Raw genomic sequence first — 20974 nt, forward strand, 5'->3', positions numbered from 1 at the left:
TAAATATAACCTTTTATGTATGTATGTAATGTGTGTATGTATTTTTTTTAAATCACCAAACAATAGGCAACACCTTCCTTTAACATAAAAATAATAATCTCCCATGAGTCGCAGTCTGATGAATTCGATTAAAAAGATGGCGGTGCTAATTATATCCTTTAATTATTAATATAACTCCAGTTTATTTATTTATTTTCATCTCCCCCTCCAGTGATGGACCCCTGACTCTCTCATAGGTCGTTTAACTGCACGGTCATTCCCAGTGACGTAAAAATGCGAGCTTCTTTCGCCAAGTTCTAGATTTTTCGTCCTTATCTGGGACGCTGCGCCAATCGAACTGCTGGTTGGCGTCCAGTAGCCAATCAGAGCCTCCCGTGGGCGGGGTTTGGCTGATTTCCAGTCTCTTGACAAATGCGCAGGTTTACCCATATTGCCGGTTGACAATATCAGTGGAGGCTGCAAGAATGCAGTAGAAGCGTTCTCTGCTAGGATTAGAGAGGAAGAATTATCTATAAAAAGCCCGACTTACATAATAGCGAGTATTCTTTTAGCGCACATACTGTAGAATAGGGGTGTTGTGTTCTCACCCAGCTGCACTGTTAAAACTGGACCGGAGGTGTTAAGAATAAAGAAATAAGGACTGAACATGTCTGTGGTGGGAATTGATGTGGGTTTCCAGAACTGTTACATCGCTGTTGCCAGGAGCGGCGGCATTGAAACCATTGCAAATGAATACAGTGACAGATGCACTCCGTAAGTATAGCATTGCCGTCCCTGTAAAATGATGCTGTGTGTTGTTACGCAACGTTTGCTGTTGCCTAGCTGGCCATGTTCCCGATCCAGTGCATTTTGCTCCTGCGACTTTGTCCGAAAGATGCTAAGCCCTTCGCGCATCTCCATTTTGCATGAAATTCCGAGCGTTACTAACCGCTGTACGAGTCTTATCCGTGTTTGCTACGCCCTGAAACGTGTCTGAGAGCAATGCTAAAGTAGGCTGTTTTGTGCTTTTATTTTTCCAATTAGCTTATTATCACGAGAACGCCGAAGTCCTTATTTGATAATGTGAACAAGAGACACGCACGGCGTAATTCACACCTGCTGTCATTCACACATCCAGTCGTTTGTGAAATGGATTAGAAAGACTGTCTGAGGCTTTTCTCATGTGCATGTGGTGCACGAGCACTGCACGTGAACGGTATAATCTGACACCCTTCATGGGCTGAATCCACGAGACTGTGACCGCGGAGTCGTGCAGGTTGTTCGGTCGACAAATCCACACTCTCGTATGGGCGCGGCAGCACATACAATCAAAATAAAATGCTGTAAAACTGGATATTATCTAAAATATTATATAAAATTTTTCATATACTCGGTTTTGGACAATTGGTCTGAAAGGAAAGCACAATTGAGCTGTTTTAGGGGGTCACTGCGGTGCTTACTCAAATCGAATCATGTTGTTAGCGCATCCTCAGTTTATCCTGCAACACTAGTTACAGATGACACTGATTCTTCAAATATAATGGGACATAACACGTCCCACTTTAATATAGCAACATTTGCACCGAAATTAATCAGAGATGATGACTAGAATGTTCTTTACACAAATGGAGCTTTCATTTGATTTTCTTAGAATTTTATCGAAATTATGACATTATATGACGACTAGTCTTCACACCATGACTCAATACTTCATGTCAGTTAATATATATAATACAAATATTATTACAAAAATTGTTTCTAGGCTATATCCTGAGAGAAGGAAGTGATAAAGTTTTACAGCTGTGTTACTAATTTTTGTCAACAACATGAAACCAATTTAGGCAATAGCAATATTATTTTCTTTCTTAGCATTTACATTTTACATTATGCATTTGGCAGACGCTTTTATCCAAGTACAGATTTCCAAAGCTGCGTGTCTTACTTCCGTGGAGCACAAAAGAAGATATTTTGAAGAAAATTACCTTAAATTACATAGATCATTGTAAAATCTATCTATCTATCTATGAAACATTTTCTGTCTGGTAGTGACAATCCAATAGATGGGGCTGAAAATGAGTTTGAAACATCCTGTAGTCTCATTCTATGCATTCTATTAGTGAATTAATATTTCACACAATATGTTGACATATTGATTGCTACTATAGAAATCACACATGTTGTGAAAGAATGGAAGAAGTATGAGGTTGCATCTAAACATGTTAAAATAATCTCAAACGTAGACTGAACATGTTGAACAGCTTAATCCAAATGAGTTTGATTTGTTGTTGTTTTTTTCCAGTGGGTAGCCTGTTTAATTCTACAAATAATTTCCACTGTCATAATTCTAGTGGTTATGAAATGCAGAAGTCGCCTTGCTGCCTCTTATGATAAATTATATTGAAGACCTCTAGTTGCTAGCAGTTTTGATATGCCTTTTCAAGTCTCAAAAGCTTATTTCACACCATAACATGGTAAGAGACTCAGAAAAGACTTGTGATAAGCACTAGTGAAGTCGCTGTCCAAGGTGCTGATCCACACCCTGCACATCCATGTTCTATAATGCATCAGTTTGGAAATAAAATATGGAGGGTGTTGTCACATTGTATGTTACATGTCATCTTTTCCAACAGAGCATGCATTTCTCTGGCCTCTAAAAACCGGACCATTGGGAATGCTGCTAAAAGTCAGGTACGAAATGCTGTTCATTACATGCTTTCTAATTTATTAACCTTTGAAATGTTTGCTAATCATAAAATTAGGTGGGATATTAACCAATAAACATGCCCCCTACAGATCATAACTAACTTTAAGAACACGGTTCACGGTTTTAAGAAGTTTCACGGTCGAGCGTTCGATGACCAATTTGTTCAAGGGGAAAAATCCAAGTTGCCTTACAACCTTCACAAACTGGACAATGGCAGCACTGGAATAAAGGTGATATACTGTGTTTTGCCATCACTTTGAAAACTGTTTTGCTATTGTAGATCACCGTGCCAAAATTTAAGTTGTTTTGGACAAAAACATGCAAAAAATGCATAGACAAAACGTGAATAGTTGTGTGCATATTAAATTATTCTTTCAGGAATCCAATGTTCTCAAGAACATTGCAAAAAGCAATAGTGTGAAACTTCTAGAATGTTGAACATGCTAGAGATTGTCTTACATTTGCATGGTCACAGGTACGTTATCTGAATGAGGACAAGGTGTTTACCATTGAGCAGATGACTGCCATGTTGCTCACCAAGCTGAAAGAAACTTCTGAGCACGCCTTGAAGAAGCCTGTGGTGGACTGTGTGATATCTGTGAGTGCTTCTGAATCATTGAACTTAGGATATTTTCAGTAGTGCTCTTGACATGGCTGTCTTCTCTCTGACATCTTTGGCTTTTCTCCAGGTCCCCAGCTTCTTTACGGATGTTGAAAGGAGATCCCTGATGGATGCAACTCAGATTGCGGGGCTGAACTGCTTGAGGCTAATTAATGACACAACAGCAGGTCAGCAAAACTAAGCTGTTGATTTTGTATTTTTATGTTGTCATTATAATAAACAGAAAAAGGTAAGGTAAAAAATGGTAGCATCTAAATTAACTGGTTTTATTTAAGTCAAAAATAGTATTTAACTTCCATGAGTCAACCTAAATACATTGATTTATACCAACAAAACTAATGTTTATGCATTAAATCAGGTAGAAATAGTTTTTAAAGGGATAGTTCACCCCAAAAAATTTTTTTGTGGTCCTTGATGATTCTTAAATGCAAGTCAATGGCTACCATCACATGAGAGTAAAAAAAAGAAAGAAAACATATACAGGAAACTTATTACCTGTGGCTTGTTACGATATATTAAGGTTTTATGAGGCAAAATGATCAGTCTGTTCAAGAAACAGAACATTACTTACAACATATTTACTTGAAGTCCAAAGCCTCAGATGTCTGGTTGGTGAAAAAAATCATTCTTTTGAACGGGTTTTATTTGAACCAGTTCAACAAATCAGACAGAATCTTCTGAAAGCAGCATAGATCTACAAGTTACTCATTCATAACTCACTTTTGGATGTCTCAAAATGAGCCAAAATACCAAAATAATATGGTCCTAAGATACCGGTTTTTGCCAACTCATTCAGTGCTTCAGTTGACGAGCATGCGTGAACCGAGAGCTTAAATGAAGGGGCGAAATGAAATTTTCATGGTTTCTCATGGTTTATGTAAAAAGGTGAGCCGAGGGTGAGTAAATTAACAGTAAACATTCATTTTTGGGTGATCTATGCCTTTAAGGTAACAAATGCGAGGTGCCACTTTTCATAGTTTGCATGTTGTTGAAAAACAAACTACACAAATCTAATTTTTAACTAAATAAAACTGGCTGCATGAATATTATGCAGATTTACTGTAAAGGTTGATTTGCATATTATACATTTGTTAGGGATTTCAACATGATATTAACTCTTAATTACTAAATAAAATGAATAGACATTATTTATAATATGAATACATACTCTCTCTCTCTCTCTCTGTCATGACAATAATTACCCCTTCATAGATTGCAATCCCCTGATCTAGCTGAATGTGTGAGGGTGTTGCGGAAGCAAAATTAATGTGTGATGACTGACAAAAACATGATTCATGAATCAAGTGATTACAGTTTCCTTCCCTTGTGTAATGATGATTTCTTAGTCATTTTCAACATCTTTGACAGAGTAACTGTTTGCAGTAATAATGCTGTTGGCTAGTGCTCCCTGTTGAACAGTTGTTTGTGCTATGCACAAGTGGTTTGAATAACTGTGTAGAGTGTTTTTTACTTCTAACTTCTCCTTCAGCCATTTCATGGCAACAATTTCAAGCAGGATATTAGCTACTACAAAAAATAAGTAATCACAAATAGGCTATTTAATTTTCATAGTAACTCAGTAGTTTGAAACCAGCCAAAGTTAGTAAGGAATAATGTATCAGCTGGTTATTATCATAAAAAAGGAAAGAATTATCATAAAAAGGAAAAAATAGAAATTGTGACCACAAATTCTTAATCAAAGAATCACATTGCGCCTAAATGGACCGTGTTCCAGTACAGAAGTCAGAAAACCAAGGCCATTGTTAGCAATACCAGTCGATTAAAAATACATAAAAAGTGGTATTTTGCACAGATAATGTCATAGTATCATGTCCACAAATAGAAGTTGGATATTACTGTGTGTACCACTGAGTTTATTGAGACAAAGCCAAACATAAGTGTTAATAAACAATATATTACTACTGTTTCTCTTCTGTTGATGCACTAAACAGCCATATTGGATTCTGAAGTTGGAGTTGTTGCGATTTCACCAAGATTCCGAGTCGGAACTTTTGGCTTGAGAGGGCGTTCCATTTAAAAAGTTCCTACTGGGAACTCAGAATTTCCAACTTCTGGATACAAATGGAACACAGCATAAGAATCCATTAATTTGTGACCATGTTTTATTAATTCATTCGTTTAGTGAAATTTAACTAAAAGCCGCTTAACCACAGCATTCTAACCAAAAAAGGTAACAAATTAGAACAAAGTGACCAGTAGTTCTATTTTGTTCCTTTTTTTTAGTTAAATCATGGCCCCTTATTTTAATTGTTAAATCATGGTGATGTTGTGCTAATTTGTTCCCTGTTCTTTTTTAAAATAATGACCATGTGAAGTCCTTTATTTGGGTTCCATTGATGTTAATAGTACAATAGATATACAGAATTGTTGTTTAAAATTTTAATTGGATATTTTGACTAATGCCTTTTAGAAGTACACTCACCTCTGTCGATTATTACAGTGATTATTGCTATTCTTGTTGCAGTGGCCTTGGCCTACGGCATCTATAAACAGGACTTGCCAAACCCAGAGGAGAAACCCCGTAATGTTGTGTTTGTTGACATTGGGCACTCATCTTATCAGGTCTCCATTGCTTCCTTTAACAAGGGAAAATTGAAGGTTTGTGTTATTCATATCTTTTTATGGGATATGTTTGCTTTAAAGAATTATGTTTAATCCTTCACAAAGCTGTTATCAAAGGTATTATCAAACTCTTCTTTCTTTCAGGTGTTGGCTACAGCATTTGACTCATATTTGGGTGGACGCAACTTTGATGAAATCCTTGTGGAATTTTTCTGCGAAGACTTCAAAAACCGTTTCAAACTCAATGTTAAAGACAACCCAAGAGCTCTTCTAAGGCTCTATCAGGAGTGTGAGAAACTGAAGAAACTCATGAGTGCAAACTCTTCTGATCTCCCTCTCAACATCGAGTGCTTCATGAATGACATTGATGTCCATGGGAAAATGAACAGGTAATTCAATTATTTTTCAAAGTTTTGCCCCAAAATTAGCATAGAGTTTAGACTACTGAAGTACTTTTACCTCAACGTTCACATAACCTCTTTTGGAAATACTAGAATTGTTATTGGCTGTTGTAAGTAGGTGCAAAGTGTTGTGAAATGAAATATATGCGAATGAAGCATTTCAGGCTTAATAGAAAATAGTTGGATTGATGGTTTGAGCAGAAACATGTCGTTGTGATTGGACACAGGCCTCAGTTTGAAGAGATGTGTGCTCATCTCTTGATGAGAGTGGAGGCGCCATTGAAATCGGTCATGGAGCAATCAAGTAAGCAGCAGCCGATGGCCCAGTTCACCAACGAATCAGTCATCACAGATGTACAATTTAAATCCATTGCTAATTTGCATTCTTCCTGGTACAGAGCTTAGCAGAGACGAGATCTATGCCATTGAGGTGGTGGGCGGAGCCACCAGACTCCCGGCCATAAAGGAGAGAATCTCAAAGTTCTTCGGTAAAGACATCAGCACCACACTGAACGCAGACGAAGCTGTAGCACGTGGATGTGCGTTACAGGTAAAACAGACTCTTACAGGTGACATATCGTGAAAATCTGACTTTTTCAGTGTTTAAGTGCTATAATCGGGTCCCTGGTGCATCCATCAACTCAGAAAACATGAAAAAGAACAACCCAGTAATTTGTTTTTGGTAAGCCTTTCTCTGCAAACTTGTGAAAAAACAAGTCGCTCAGGGATCTTATTATAATATTACTGCCCCTTAATCTGCAAGCTTCCACCCACGGCGCAGCCATTGTGTTTTCACAAGCAACAACGGTGTACAAGTTTTAACGCCATGGCAAACGTTCGAGCAAAGCGTGCTGCACAGTTCAGTTGCATGCATGTTGCATGTTGGCTGCACAGATGATTACAGAACACCATTTAGGGTCCCAGCCTCAGAGGAGACAAGAGAGCAGTGGATATATTGATTTATTTACTATATGATATAAACATTTCTTTTCCAGGTGTTTACCTTCACAGACATAATCAACAGTTTTTGTTACTCGTGTGTGTTTTTAACATTAACTTGTGTGTATTTGACAGTTTAAGTGCAATAAGACATGAAAGAGAACTTAGTTTAGTATTCACATTCCTTGTGACAGCCGCTTTCTGTGTGCGGGCTTCAGATGTGTGCGCTCAGAAAACCATATATCAGAGGTTTAAACTAATATGGCTTTAAAGGGTTAGTTCACCCAGAAATGAAAATTCTTTCATTAATTACTCACTTTCATGTCGTTCCAAACCCATAAGACCTTCGTTCATCTTCGGAACAAGGATATTTTTTTAATAAAATTTTAGAGCTCTCAGACCCTCCGTAGACAGTAATGCAACTGCAATGTTCCCAGGTACAGAAATGTAGCAAGGACATCGGTCCATGTGACATCAGTGGTTCAACCGTAGTTTATGAAGCTACGAGAATACTTTTTGTGCACAAAGAAAACAATAGTAACATCATTTATTCAACAATTCTTCTCCCAGAGTTACCATCTTCCACCATTTTGGACTGTACCCCAGAACGTAATCAGCATTGTTTAAGTTCAGCATGAGCACCCTTTCTATTGAACGCAAACAGCGCTGATTATGTTGATTACGTTTAAAGAGACATGCATGAAAACAGTGTTCTGCTTCCACTCAAAATAGGCATTTTCAAAATAATATAATAATCTGTGCGGTACTTTGAGCTGAAACTTCACAGACACTTTCTGAGACTTATGTTACATATTATTAAAAGGGGCATAATAGGTCTCCTTTAAAGACATAAAATTCATAAATCCCTATTAAAAAAGACCATAATCTGAACAAATCCATCAGTAGCACTTGAAATGCCCTTGATAACAGGCATTACAGCAGAGGTGTGAGAGTGTGATACAGAACAGTTGAACAATACTTGTGCCAGTTCCCTGGGGAGTCTGTGGATTCTGTGGGAGAGGTGTAGAAACAAAATGAAATCTGTGTGATGCATGCATGGATTACTATGCATCGCTGTCTCTGATTCCTTACACTAATACCCTATTTAGACAGCTTATGTAACTGCATTTGCTTGTATATCATAAATGTTTATTTTTTTGTGTGAATGTGTGTGTGTGTGTGTGTGTGTGTGTGTGTTAAGTGTGCAATCCTGTCTCCAGCCTTCAAAGTCCGAGAGTTCTCCATTACAGACGCAGTTCCCTTCCCGATTACTCTTCGCTGGAAGTCTCAGACAGATGAAAGTGTCGGGTAAGAGCCTTCACATTTAAACCCTTATACTGTTTGAATCCAGTGCAGGTATCTGAATTAAGCATATTGTGTCCCAATAATTCTCTTTACAAAGTGATTATTTATTTGTAGTGCTCACTAAGCAAAGCATCACTTAAAGTTAAGGATTGGAACAAACCACCATCCTCAAGAATCAGTGAATAACCCGCAATAAATGATGCATCCAATCATGCAGCTTATTGCGGAGAGGTGTGATATTACATTTCTTGGCAATCACAATTTGATTTGCACCTGGTGGGCCATAAAAAGACTTACATTGCAGAAGGGACCCAAGCCATCTAGGCATGAGAAAATAATACAGACCAACAGGCAAGAACCTAGCAACCAACCATATCATCCTAGCAAACGCATAATAATGTGCTGAAAACTACTGAAAAGCAGCCACATACAGTAGCAATGAAACAATTCAGCATCGTGGCAGCATTACTTACATTTTAGTCAGGAAATTAAAAATATCTAGTGTATTTATTTGCACAGCTGGGGCAATTTATATATCTTATATTCTCTTTATATAAATCTTAACAATAAATGTATCAATCTATTAACATGCTCAATTTTCAAATGTAAATGTGTGGGATGTGTTTTTGACATGAACTGTCAACTCTACAAATATACTAGATTATAAAGCTAATTTTTTTTGCAGTGATATGTATTGTGTACACTGAAAAAATAGTAACCAAAACATTTAAGTAAAAAAAAACATTTTTGCATCACTGAATTAATACATTAATTTATACCATCAAAATGTATTTTTATGGGTTAAATCAGGCAGAAATAACTCTTTAAGTTGACAATTGCAGGTTGCCACTTTGTGCAGTGTAGTATAATAATGTTGTAATGCTTAATATTTGAAACACAATACATGAAATATTAAATTACATATTAATTTAAGTATTAATAATTTAATAAGAAAATATAATTAAAATAAATGTAATAATAAAAACAAACAAACAAACAAATAAATAAAATATTTTTTAGAACATTTTTCTAGAATTTGAATTGCTTTAAATGTTTTTTTGTTTTTTTTTTAGTAATTTTACTAACAATTAAAATATAAATTTTGTACAAATGAAACAATTAAGGAAAAAAGGAAATTATTGGTACATCGTTTTTTTTTTGCTAATTGCTGCAACTGTTGCACACGTGAGTGACAGGTTGCTTGGGGGAGATATTGAAACTTAAAGATCATGATTAAAGATTATGAGAGCACATGAATTAAAAAAAAAAAAAGTTAAATCATTGATCATAAATATTCCACAAAAGAAATACGAGCTGTTATTTTTGATTTCATTGTGACTCTAAGAATGAAAATCTTTCTCGTCTTCAGGGAATGTGAGGTGTACAGTAAGAACCATGCAGCACCTTTCTCCAAAGTCATCACCTTCCACAAGAAGGAACCTTTTGACCTGGAAGCATTCTATAGTTCTCCACATGAGCTGCCCTATCCGGATTGCAGAATAGGTGTGTATTATTGTGTGACATCTTCAGTATCATGTTGATTACATTCTGTAATGGCATTCTTAAACCAGACTTTATTTAAACTTCTATAGGAATCAGTATGGAATGATTCACTTTGAGTTTTAGTCAGCTCTAGCCTAATTTACAACCAAAATGAGAACTAATCACTCTGGTGCGAAGCCCAGGGGACCCTTAAATAGTCGTTCATGGCCTCATTTGATTAAGAATGCCCTCAACATTGTGTCCGAGCACCTGTTTTATCTTTAACACAGTAACTGAAGTGGGTTAGGGTCAGGCCTAATCTCAGGGGAGTGTCACAGAGGTGTCAAAATACACCTACCAGCCAGGTAATTAGGACTGAGACATGACATCCCCTAAGCTCTAATTCCCTTCACATCATACACCCTCTTCATATTGAGTGTAATGTATGTCAGTGTGTGAGGGCCTAATACACTGCCCATATGGCAGGGTCAGAAATTAACTTTTCATTTATGGGGCAATGTTTTCCTTTTTTTTTAAGTGAAGGTGTTGGTGTTTGTTTGTTTAGGAAATACCTGTAAAATAACAGTGTTTTTTTTTTCTTCTATAAAACATTTAATAAAAATTTCTGTAAAGGTTTTTGCACTTTATTTAAATTAGGATATTTTACTTTAATTTTACGTTTTTTGTTTAGCAGCTGTTGCTGCCAGTCATTTGACTATTTTTTATGATTTATATGATTTAGTTATCGCCATTATTTTTGTAATTCTATATACATTTCTATGTAATTTAAGAAAAATACGCTATAAATAATACAGTATTTTTCTGTATGTAAAATGCGAATTACTCTAATATGTCAATAATGATATAATACTTCAAATAACAGCCAAATTGTTAATTTTACAGAGTTTTGTGTACAATTTAAAGTGAAGGAAAATGACAAGTTATTTTCTGTATAAATAGGATTTTTTCAACACTTTTCATTCATTTTCACATTTCACTTTAATCACAACCATCGTAATAGATTTAGTTTAATTGTGCAGGGACAAATTTTCCCCCCGTCTTGAATTTGGGGGGCGTTTTTGTTCATTTTGGTGGCAATTTTGCATGTGGATCGATTGAAAGAAAGTGCTAAAAGTAGTTTTTCTGTTGCGGTCAGGCCGCTTTACCATACAGAATGTTATGCCGCAGCTTGATGGGGACAGTTCAAAGGTCAAGGTGAAAGTGCGCGTGAACATGCACGGTATCTTCAGCGTGTCCAGTGCCTCTCTGATAGAGAAGCAGAAAGGAGAGGCAGAGGATGTGCAGATGGACACAGAACCGACTGTACAGAATGAGGGCAGGCCTGAGGAACAGGTAGGAGACGCTGATTCGCAAAATGTATTCATTCTTTGGATAAATATGTTTCATTTCAAATGAATCTAATTCTAGTTTTGTGGAATTTTGCCATTTCATTGATGATGAGACTGTCAAGAGAAATACTGAATGATTAGTTAAACCAAAAATGTTAATTTTGTCATCATTTGCTCATCTTCTTGTTGTTCCAAACCTGAATGACTTTCTTTGTTCCTTGAACATGAGTAGATACTCAGGCACAGCATTAGCGTTCTAATCAGAGGAGTGTTTTTGCACTTTGTCACTAATTTAAGCTCACTGCGTTAGGCACTGAAAATGACACCTCTGTCCTAGAAGAGGAGGACTGTCATTCTTACGTTAGGGGTTACTTTATTTAGCTTACCATTGTTCTGATATGCCATCAACAGCTGTAATTTGGCACAGCGGTTTTTAAACTAGGCCAAAATCTAAAATATCTCAATATGCTGGAAGGTAAGTTACTGGTCAGGTGCACAATTATAACATCAATCAATCAGTACATATACTGTGCACTGTATTAAAGTAATGCAAGTTGTACCACATGTAGGCATAATTTATATTTGTCTAAAAAGTAGTTTCAAGCATTTAGATTTTTTTATGAGAAGCCTAAAATCAACGTTCCTAAATAACAGATTGTGTATGTATTTAGAAAAAATCTAATACACTACCATTTAAAATATTGGTTGGTTTTGATTTTTAATGTTTCTGAAAGCATCTTAGGTTGCATTTATTTGATCAAAAAGAGAGTAAAACAGTAATATTGAGGAATATTATTACAATTTAAAATAACGGTATAGATAATTTTATAAAACTGTATAAATATAATTTATTCCTGTGACAGCAAAGCTGGGTTATTATTAAGATAATGTTATTGTTATTGGAAATAATTCTTGTTATATAAATATTATTATCAATGCTTTTATCAATATTTTTAGGGAAAACTGATGTATATTTTTCAGGATTCTTTGATGATTAGTGAGTTCAAATGTACAGCATTTATTTGAAATCTTTTGCAACATTATAAATGTCCTTACTGTCGCTTTTGATCAATTTAATGCATCCTTGTTGAATAAATTAGAATTAGAAATGAGCCCAGACACTACACTCTTAAAAAAAATGGCGCTATATAGCACTAAAAGTGGTTCTTTGGCTTGTAATCATAGGGGAACCACTTTTGGTGCTGTATAGTGCTTCAGTGGAGCTTCAGTGGTTCTTCACCGGTTCTTTGGCATGACTGAGTGGCTATATAGCACCACTACCATATACAGAACCTGTTAAGCTCCTGTATGGTTCTTCAGTGGTTCTTTGGGGTGATTAAGGTGCTATATAGCACCACTGCCGTACAAAGAACCTGTTAAGCCCCTTTAAAGGTTCTTTACGAGCCAAAGAACCACTGTTGGTGCTGTTTAGCACCATTTTTGTTGAAGAAATACAATGCAATATGGCACTTCTTATGATTCTACATAGCACCATTTGACCTTTAAAGATATGGTGCTATACAGCACTAAAAGTGGTTCCCCTATGATTACAAGCCAAGAACCACTTTTAGTGCTATATAGCACCATTTTTTTTAGAGTGTAGTAATTGAATCAGTACGTAGTATTCAAGTATGCAATACAATACAGATTATTGCACAAGGCTACACAAGCTAATAATACATAATACATGAAGCCAAATGAAAGATGTTTTGAAGCAGAATACCTCAGCTCCGTTACATGCTTCGTCATTCATTTTAAGGCTTTATTTGTTTGTTTTATGATTGCGACAGAAGGATGTCTGTATTGCAGTGATTTCTATGGCTCTCAGCCTTAGCTGTTCAATGGTCCTCATTTATGAGGATTATTCAAAACATGCAAATATATTCAGCACTGTGAGCTTTTAAAAATGAATTTTGTGGACAGTGAAGCTGCAGGTTCAGATCACTCATGCTGTGTTTACACTTTTGTTAATAGAATAAAATGCAGGTGGACCAGGAAGGCCAAGGAGAACAGCCCACTGAAGAGGAAAAGATGAATAACTCTGGTAGTAAGGTACAATTTACCTTGACATGCTGTTTATTGTTATCTATCTATCTATCTATCTATCTATCTATCTATCTATCTATCTATCTATCTATCTATCTATCTATCTGTGTGTGTGTCTTGATAATTGTTTATATTATTATTTCAATTTTCTTATTTACTTAAAGGATGGTGATAAACAAGATCAAGGTGCAAGCAGTAGCAAAGCCAAGTCAAAAGTGAAGAGTGTTGATCTACCCATTTTGGCCAACACCACCCGACAGCTGGATCAAGATGTGCTCAACAACTTTGTTGAATATGAAGTAAGTCACAATTCACTCTCGGCCTGCCTCAGTTCCCTGGAGAACATGTGGAGTGTTGCGATTAATTTAACTCAGCTCAGCTCAGTTCAAAGCAGCCCTTTTTTTCCACTCTGTGCATTTTTGAATCTCATCTCAAATTGGAGCCCCATTTTCTGCACTTTAGGCTGAATTCATTTTGTTTATATGTACTCACTGTATCCGTCTCTTGGTAGCTACTGTTCATAACACTTGCCAGCTGAACCAACTGTATCTTGTACTGTGCATGTTGCTAAACTCATATGAGGGATTTAGCGTTTGCCCTAAATATCCATGACAGAGCTCAATTCAGACCTCAGGGAAAAGACATTAGTAGATCATTTTGTCAGTGAATCGACAACACAGCTCTAGGACTTAGAGTCATGTCCTAAACTTACTAGTTCATTCTTTATCTTTAAAAAACAAATGCTGTGTAATCTCACACTTTAAAACTCTTTTATCAAGGCTGAAGTTTGGCATTACAGCTTTAGGCTATTGTATTTTTGTTAGTCAACAAAAAATCATGAGTTGACTAAATACTGTACGTTCTTGGTCTTTTTGTGCACAATTCATCTGTGCTTGTGATTCCAAAGCAGAAAATGTTTGTCTTTGTCATTTTTATTAAAAAACTAAATTTGTCTAATGTCACCTAGTCCAAAACTGACAGATATTGATAAGGTTTCATAACATATTGCATATACACATTTATAATTATGAAATTTCAATTTAGAACATTTAAAATATATTGACTTTAAATGTAATATTGAATAACTGTACAGTTAAATTATAATTCAAGTATTATTATAACAAAGTCCACTTTCTAAAAATGTTCTCAAGACAGATGAAAGTGTAATCTCGCAAGTACAGTTTTTAAATAATATACTTGTAAGATTTGAAGTACACTTAAAATGCACATTCAGTACAGTTGAGCACAGTTATTTTTCACAAGGGTATGTTTGATGTCTCGTTTATAATCTGAATAAGGTTATACTTTTAATTGTCCTTGTTACAGTGTAATTTTATATGTAAATGCTGAGTAATATTAGTTAAAAAATGCACTTACTATAGAGTTAGGGGTTGCACTTTCTTTTAGGTAACACTTTATTTTAAGGTGTCCATAATACATAATACAGTAATTACCTAATTAAGTACTTAGTAGTAGCCATTGTACTTACATGAAACAATATGTACTTACCATGTAACTAAGTTATGAAACAGCCTGTACTTACAGTTTGTAATTATGTAGATGTAAAAGGCAGCTACTGTTACCGAGTCTGTTACACTGCTACTTGTGTAACCAAAAGATTGTTACATATGTGTTGCAGACTTTATACAACGTAATTATAAATGTAAGTACACAGACATAAGCTACTTAAAATAAAGTGAATCAAGATTGTACTTAAGTGTAATTCATGTGTATCTATACTATACACCTTATCCAGCTGCACCTTAGTTTGATTTAACCCACCAGTACACAGCTAAAATACATGTAATACCTTTCTAATTACATTAAAATTACAGAATATTACACAGGCACATGCTGCTTAAAATAAAGTGTATAAAGATTGTACTTAAGTGTACAAGTAGCTGTGTAACAGACTCGGTCTGTTACATATGTGTAACAGTAGCTGCCTATTACATCTACATAGTTACAAACTGTAATTACAGGCTGTTCCATAACTTAGTTACATGGTAAGTACATTTTATTTCATGTAAGTACAATGGCTACTACTAAGTACTTAATTAGGTAATTACTCTGTATTATGACACCTTAAAATAGTTACCTTATTTTACAGCAGTGTACCTACCTAAGAAAGTACTGGTAAAAGGTAACTACATGGGGTAGGGTTAGGTTTAGGGGTAGATTCAGGGTAAGTACCTAGTTTTTACCTAGTTATTGTAATTACTAAAATAAGAACATAGGATATACTTGAGTAACAGGACTGTAAGATAAAGTGCTACCCGATTAGGGTTTGATTTAAGGTTAGTTGCATGTAATTATGCATAATTTACTGCAATTACTATAGTAAGTACATGTAATATGCAACTAGGACACTGTAAAATAAAGTGTAACCCTGGAAAATTATAGGGTTTGAGAATTTTTGTGACTTAATAGGGTGAAAAGTTACATTGATCCTGTGTGCAAATATATATTCACTGCATTCTCTCTTACAGAAAAAAATGATCATACAGGACAAGCTGGAGAAGGAGAGAAACGATGCTAAAAATGCTGTGGAGGAGTATGTTTACGACTTGCGAGACAAACTGTGTGGCATCTATGAGAAATATGTCACTGAAGATGTGAGCACATAATCTCTTTGTTATCTGGAGCTGTTGTTCTCAGTCAAGACACTAGGGAGTTTATGCTTTGTTTCCTGTATAATCTACCCCAATTCTGCAGTTCACAAAATCTCAAATCATTTTATACTTGGAACAGAACATTTTAAATACTCAGCTACCAAAATGGAGCTCTGGTAAGACTTACCATGTATGTGTGTTGATGTTCTTCCTTTGCAGGAAAGTAACCGACTCGCCATAATGCTTGAGGACACAGAGAACTGGCTGTATGAAGAAGGAGAAGACCAGGAGAAAGAAATCTATCAGGACAAACTGTCTGAACTCAAAGTAGGTGCTTTAGTGTTCGGGTCATGCATGTTTATTACAGTTGTGACATTTTGCTCTATTTATACATTAATTAATAATTTTTACATTGTACTTATATTTTTTAAAATACCTATATGTAGTTATATCTGTAATTAATTTCTGTAATTACGTTTATAATTACACTGTTGACCCATCCCTTACATCTTAACCCACACTTAAACCTACCCAGACCACCAAACCTGTCCCTAACCTTACCCGTATCCCACCTCAATAGCAGCAAAAGTGTTTTGCAATACAATATGAACACAATAAGTACATTGTACTTATTTTTTGATAAATAAGTACATAGCAGTTAAGGCCACCTAATATAAAGTGTGACCGAATGATGTTTTGAATAGCTTTATACCATTGTTTGATGTCAACTATACAATGGTTTGGTTTCTTCTTTAACTAAATAAAAAGTAAAAATATGCATGGTATTATAATGTTATAATGTAAAACTAAAATTAAAACAATGGGGGAAAGAAAACCTTAAGATAACCTGTAGAAAGAACAAAAACACACATCTTAAGCATGCAAAATAATGTAAGTGGACTTTTTTTCTTGTAATTGTGCCTTATAACAATTACGTAATTGTGTCATCTGTAATTGTAATTACGATTAGAAATTTGATTAATTGTGCAGCCCTAGTCTGTAACAAGTTAACTTTTTAAAAGTATGCTAAAATGTGCTTCTTTTGGGTCAGTTCGTCAAATGAAAAACTCTTTTGCATGAAAAATGTGTTACAGCAGGATGTTTTCTTTGTCTTTTGTAGAAGTATGGTGAGCCCATTGAAGAACGGTACAGAGAGCATGAGGGTCGACCCAGAGCGTTCGATGAGCTAGGCAAGAAAATTCAGCTTTTTATGAAGGCGGTGGACGTGTATAAACAGAAGGTAAGCTGTAATGCTTAATGTAATGCTTCTTGCCTGTTGTGTTTGTATAAGTCTTGGAGTGATGTACAACCTCCTTTTTTATAGACATTAATTGGTTTTTATTTGGGATTACTCCTTTGCACAGATCTACTGGCCTAATTACTTTGATAACTTACACTTTTTTCATCATCTACAAGTTATTTAATGTACCTTTTTATGTCTCCCACTATTTTCGGGGTAAAGTTTTCACTATTTTCGAGTGTTTGCCTTTGTTTCTTTACTCATTTATGTTGTTATTACAAGGTGATATCTTTGTCAGATGTTTGTAACAACAATATTTAGCATTGTTCAGATTGGCTTATTTATTCTTAAGAACATTTTACATTAATTACAATTTATCTTAATGATCGTCATCAATATTGATGCACTTAAAGATAATATAATGTTTAGCACTGAAAATGACTTTACTGAAATGAATGGGAGCTGAGATGCATTAAATGCTGTGGTCATGTCTGCCGTTTGACCAGCAGGACGAGCGCTACCAGCACTTGAGTGCTGAGGAGATGGGTGTTGTTGAGAAGAGTGTGAGTGAAGCTTCAGGCTGGATGAATGCAAAGATGAACGCCCAGAGCAAACTCACAGTCGCTCAAGACCCAGCAGTCAGAGTAGCAGAGATCATTCAGAAGATTCAGGTTTGTGCACTTTTACAGGAAAAATACAGTACAAGCTGCATGTCACAATTACATTTCGCCCCGTCATTAGAATGATCACCCCAGTTTCTTTAATAAATAATGAAGAAGCGGGCATCTCAAAAAATCATTTAAAAAAGGACATTATATTTTGCATAAAGAAAATGAAGCCTTAAAAAAAAGCCAAAAATCTATTATGTTCAAAAATTCTTTACGGTAATGATTGATGATAATCATTTTTTGCCTTTATTCTGACTCATGACAAAAACTGTAATATGTTTTACTTTAAAATTGCATAAATTACATAAAGTAAAGCAAATACTACTGTGATGCATAAATAAATACTTAAATTTTTTTAATTAATTTAAATATTTACAGTATATGTGACCCTGGACTACAAAACCTGTCTTAAGTCGCTGGGGTATATTTGTAGCAATAGCCAAAAATACATTGTATGGGTCAAAATTATCATTTTTTCTTTTATGCCAAAAATTATTAGGATATTAAGTAAAGATCATGTTCCATGAAGATATTTTGTAAATTTCTTACTGTAAATGTATAAAAACTTCATTTTTGATTAGTAATATGCGTTGCTAAGAACTTCATTTGGACAACTTTAAAGGCGATTTTCTCAATATTTACATTTTTTGCACCTTCAGATTCCAGATTTTCAAATAGTTGTATCTCGGCCAAATATTGTCCGATCCTAACAAACCATACATCAATGGAAAGCTTATTTAATCAGCTTTCAGATGATGTATAAATCTCAATTTTGAAAAATTGACACTAAAGACTGGTTTTGTGGTCCAGGGTCACATATACTTTGCATTTAAGTCATGAGATATTTCACATTACAGTAATGAAATTTTGTGGGGAAAGTGTTTTATTTTTTACTTTAAATAAAGAGCAGCAACACCATACTATCACGATGAATAATTTGAAAATTAAATTAAAATTTATAGTATCCTTACAATATACAGTATAGGTATCAACATAGTAATATGGGACTTTTATTTTGTCAGACACTGTCTAGTTTCATCTTTTAATATATTCAAATCACTGATTGGACAGGTAAATAAAATTAAATATGGGAGAAATGTTTTTTTTCCTCTTTGTTTAAATTTGCATAAATAAAAAGTGGCAAAACGAATTAAACCTTGACGTATAAATCCTGAAAATGAAACTAAATTAAGTTTTCAACCTCAATTTTATAGTATAGTAACTTTTATTTTGACAGAAGTGGTGTTCTGTAATTAAATAAAAGGTCACACTTTATATTAGGTGGTCTTAACTACTATGTACTTGCATCAAAAAATAAGTACAATGTACTTACTGTGGTCTATTGTATTGCAAAACACTATTGCTGCTATTGAGGTGGGATACGGGTAAGGTTAAGGACAGGTTTGGTGGTCTGGGTAGGTTTAAGGGTGGGTTTAGGTGTTAGGGATGGGTCAACAGTGTAATTATAAATGTAATTACAGAAATTAATTACAGATGTAACTACATATAGGTATTTTTAAATATACAAGTACAATGTAAAAACATGTATGTACACAATAAGTGCATTGTACCAAATGATTAATTTAAATGTAAGTACATAGTAGTTAAGGCCACCTAATATAAAGTGGGACCAAATAAAATATTTATTGTATATATTTTGCCTTAAAGTAATGGGAATTAGATGTTTTACATTATGGCAATGACAATTTGTGGGGGAAAAATATTTTGAAAATAATTTGACTGAAAAAATGTGGTTAAAATTTTGATTCTCATAGTTCAAAAATAAGCAATAAGCTTCTATTTTTTAATGAAGCAAAGCACAGTTTATTCCTTTTTATTATGCGATCTCAACGTGTCACTGACAGGTTGTGTCCGGTTCTTGTGGTACTGGCTTACAACACTCCCTACTGCATCATTGAATAAAAAGCAATTTATATAAACATTAATCCATCTGTTTTGTGTTGAAATGCAGGAAATAGATGATGTTTGCAATCCTGTCCTCAACCGACCCAAACCCAAAACCGAGGAGCCCGTAGAAGAGGGAGACCAAAACAACGGGGCACATAACGGCCCTGCAGCACAGCAAGGTGCCGACAGCAAAGGCAATCAGCAGACGAAGCCTCCGTCTGGAGAGATGGAGGTGGACTGAGCTCTTCCACACTCAACCATCTGATTCCGCTGCCATTCTCACTTAAGCCACTATTAAACCTTTTCGACTTACACCGAACCAATAGCTGGAACCATTCTCTTTGTGTCCACCACTCAGTTGGCTGTATTTGTGCATCTGTTTGTTGAAGTCTGCTCCTCTGTTGGTTTTCTCTTGTACCTATTAAGGGACTGGATCAGGCTGTCCTTCAAATGTTACAGCTGTATTGGAAAAGCAGTCCGGGATTGGATGCCCACAATAGGATCATATAGAATAGATGTAGTTCAATAGCTGAAATGATGCTGCCGCTCTTAACAAAAAGCTATCCCTAGAACAAAGTGATGCATTCTGGGAGACCCAAAGGCATTCTTGAGGTGAATCATATCACTTGGTAACTTGTTATGGGAACATGAATCAAAATACTGTTTGATCAATCGATAAGATTGGGGGGAAACAAGCAAATATGTATGCAATACATATAAATATATGGTTTATATTTGTATTTAATATATACATTTCCAAAGGATGTGTTGTCTAGAGCCTGTAAATATTATTTTAGTAATTTGAATTCATGGGTGCTTAGATATAGGTACACTCCTGTTGTTGACATTGCAATGCTTTCAGCTCCGTAGTGTCATATGAAAGTAGAATGTACTGAGCCGGTCATTACCTTTTTTTTCCCAGTTTTCATGCAGTCCCATATCAAGTCTTGAGGTTTGATGATCACAAATAATAAAACATGCCTTTATGACTGAATGTGTTTGTTGCCATCTAAATTATTGCACCAGTGCCAGAAATTTTACATGTAATTCTATAGTCACAAAATCTAAACAAGAACAGGAGGGTTTGTAGAAGTGTTAGAAGCACTTATAGGACTTTCATTTATTTAAATTTTATT

The 20974-nt window shown here is 35.2% G+C and overlaps 1 protein-coding gene across 2 annotated transcripts; it reads left to right on the forward strand.

Moving 5' to 3' along the window:
• Positions 1–410: 410 nt before the first annotated feature.
• Positions 411–20832, forward strand: hspa4l (heat shock protein 4 like). Of its 2 annotated transcripts, none has more exons than XM_058750396.1 (19): positions 411–753; positions 2610–2667; positions 2773–2913; positions 3159–3281; positions 3373–3472; positions 5791–5924; positions 6033–6277; positions 6517–6593; positions 6688–6839; positions 8430–8536; positions 9903–10036; positions 11172–11368; positions 13339–13416; positions 13575–13709; positions 15900–16025; positions 16242–16349; positions 17143–17262; positions 17769–17933; positions 19903–20832. In XM_058750396.1, exons 1-19 carry the CDS (start codon positions 647–649, stop codon positions 20077–20079), a joined length of 2484 nt encoding a protein of 827 aa, XP_058606379.1. In that variant the 5' UTR covers positions 411–646; the 3' UTR covers positions 20080–20832. The 2 variants fall into 2 exon arrangements, with proteins under 2 accessions (XP_058606379.1, XP_058606380.1); XM_058750397.1 differs by having other exon boundaries at positions 17772–17933.
• Positions 20833–20974: the final 142 nt, after the last annotated feature.

The sequence above is a fragment of the Onychostoma macrolepis genome, chromosome 17, assembly GCF_012432095.1.
Source record: "Onychostoma macrolepis isolate SWU-2019 chromosome 17, ASM1243209v1, whole genome shotgun sequence".
NCBI classification, from domain to species: Eukaryota; Metazoa; Chordata; class Actinopteri; order Cypriniformes; family Cyprinidae; genus Onychostoma; species Onychostoma macrolepis.

Coding starts and splice junctions, on each gene's coding strand:
- hspa4l (XM_058750396.1), top strand. CDS start 647: ATGTCTGTGGTGGGAATTGATGTGGGTTTCCAGAACTGTTACATCGCT. Junction 6,278..6,516: donor GTCCATGGGAAAATGAACAG/GTAATTCAATTA, acceptor GATTGGACACAG/GCCTCAGTTTGAAGAGATGT. Junction 16,026..16,241: donor AGAAATATGTCACTGAAGAT/GTGAGCACATAA, acceptor CTTCCTTTGCAG/GAAAGTAACCGACTCGCCAT.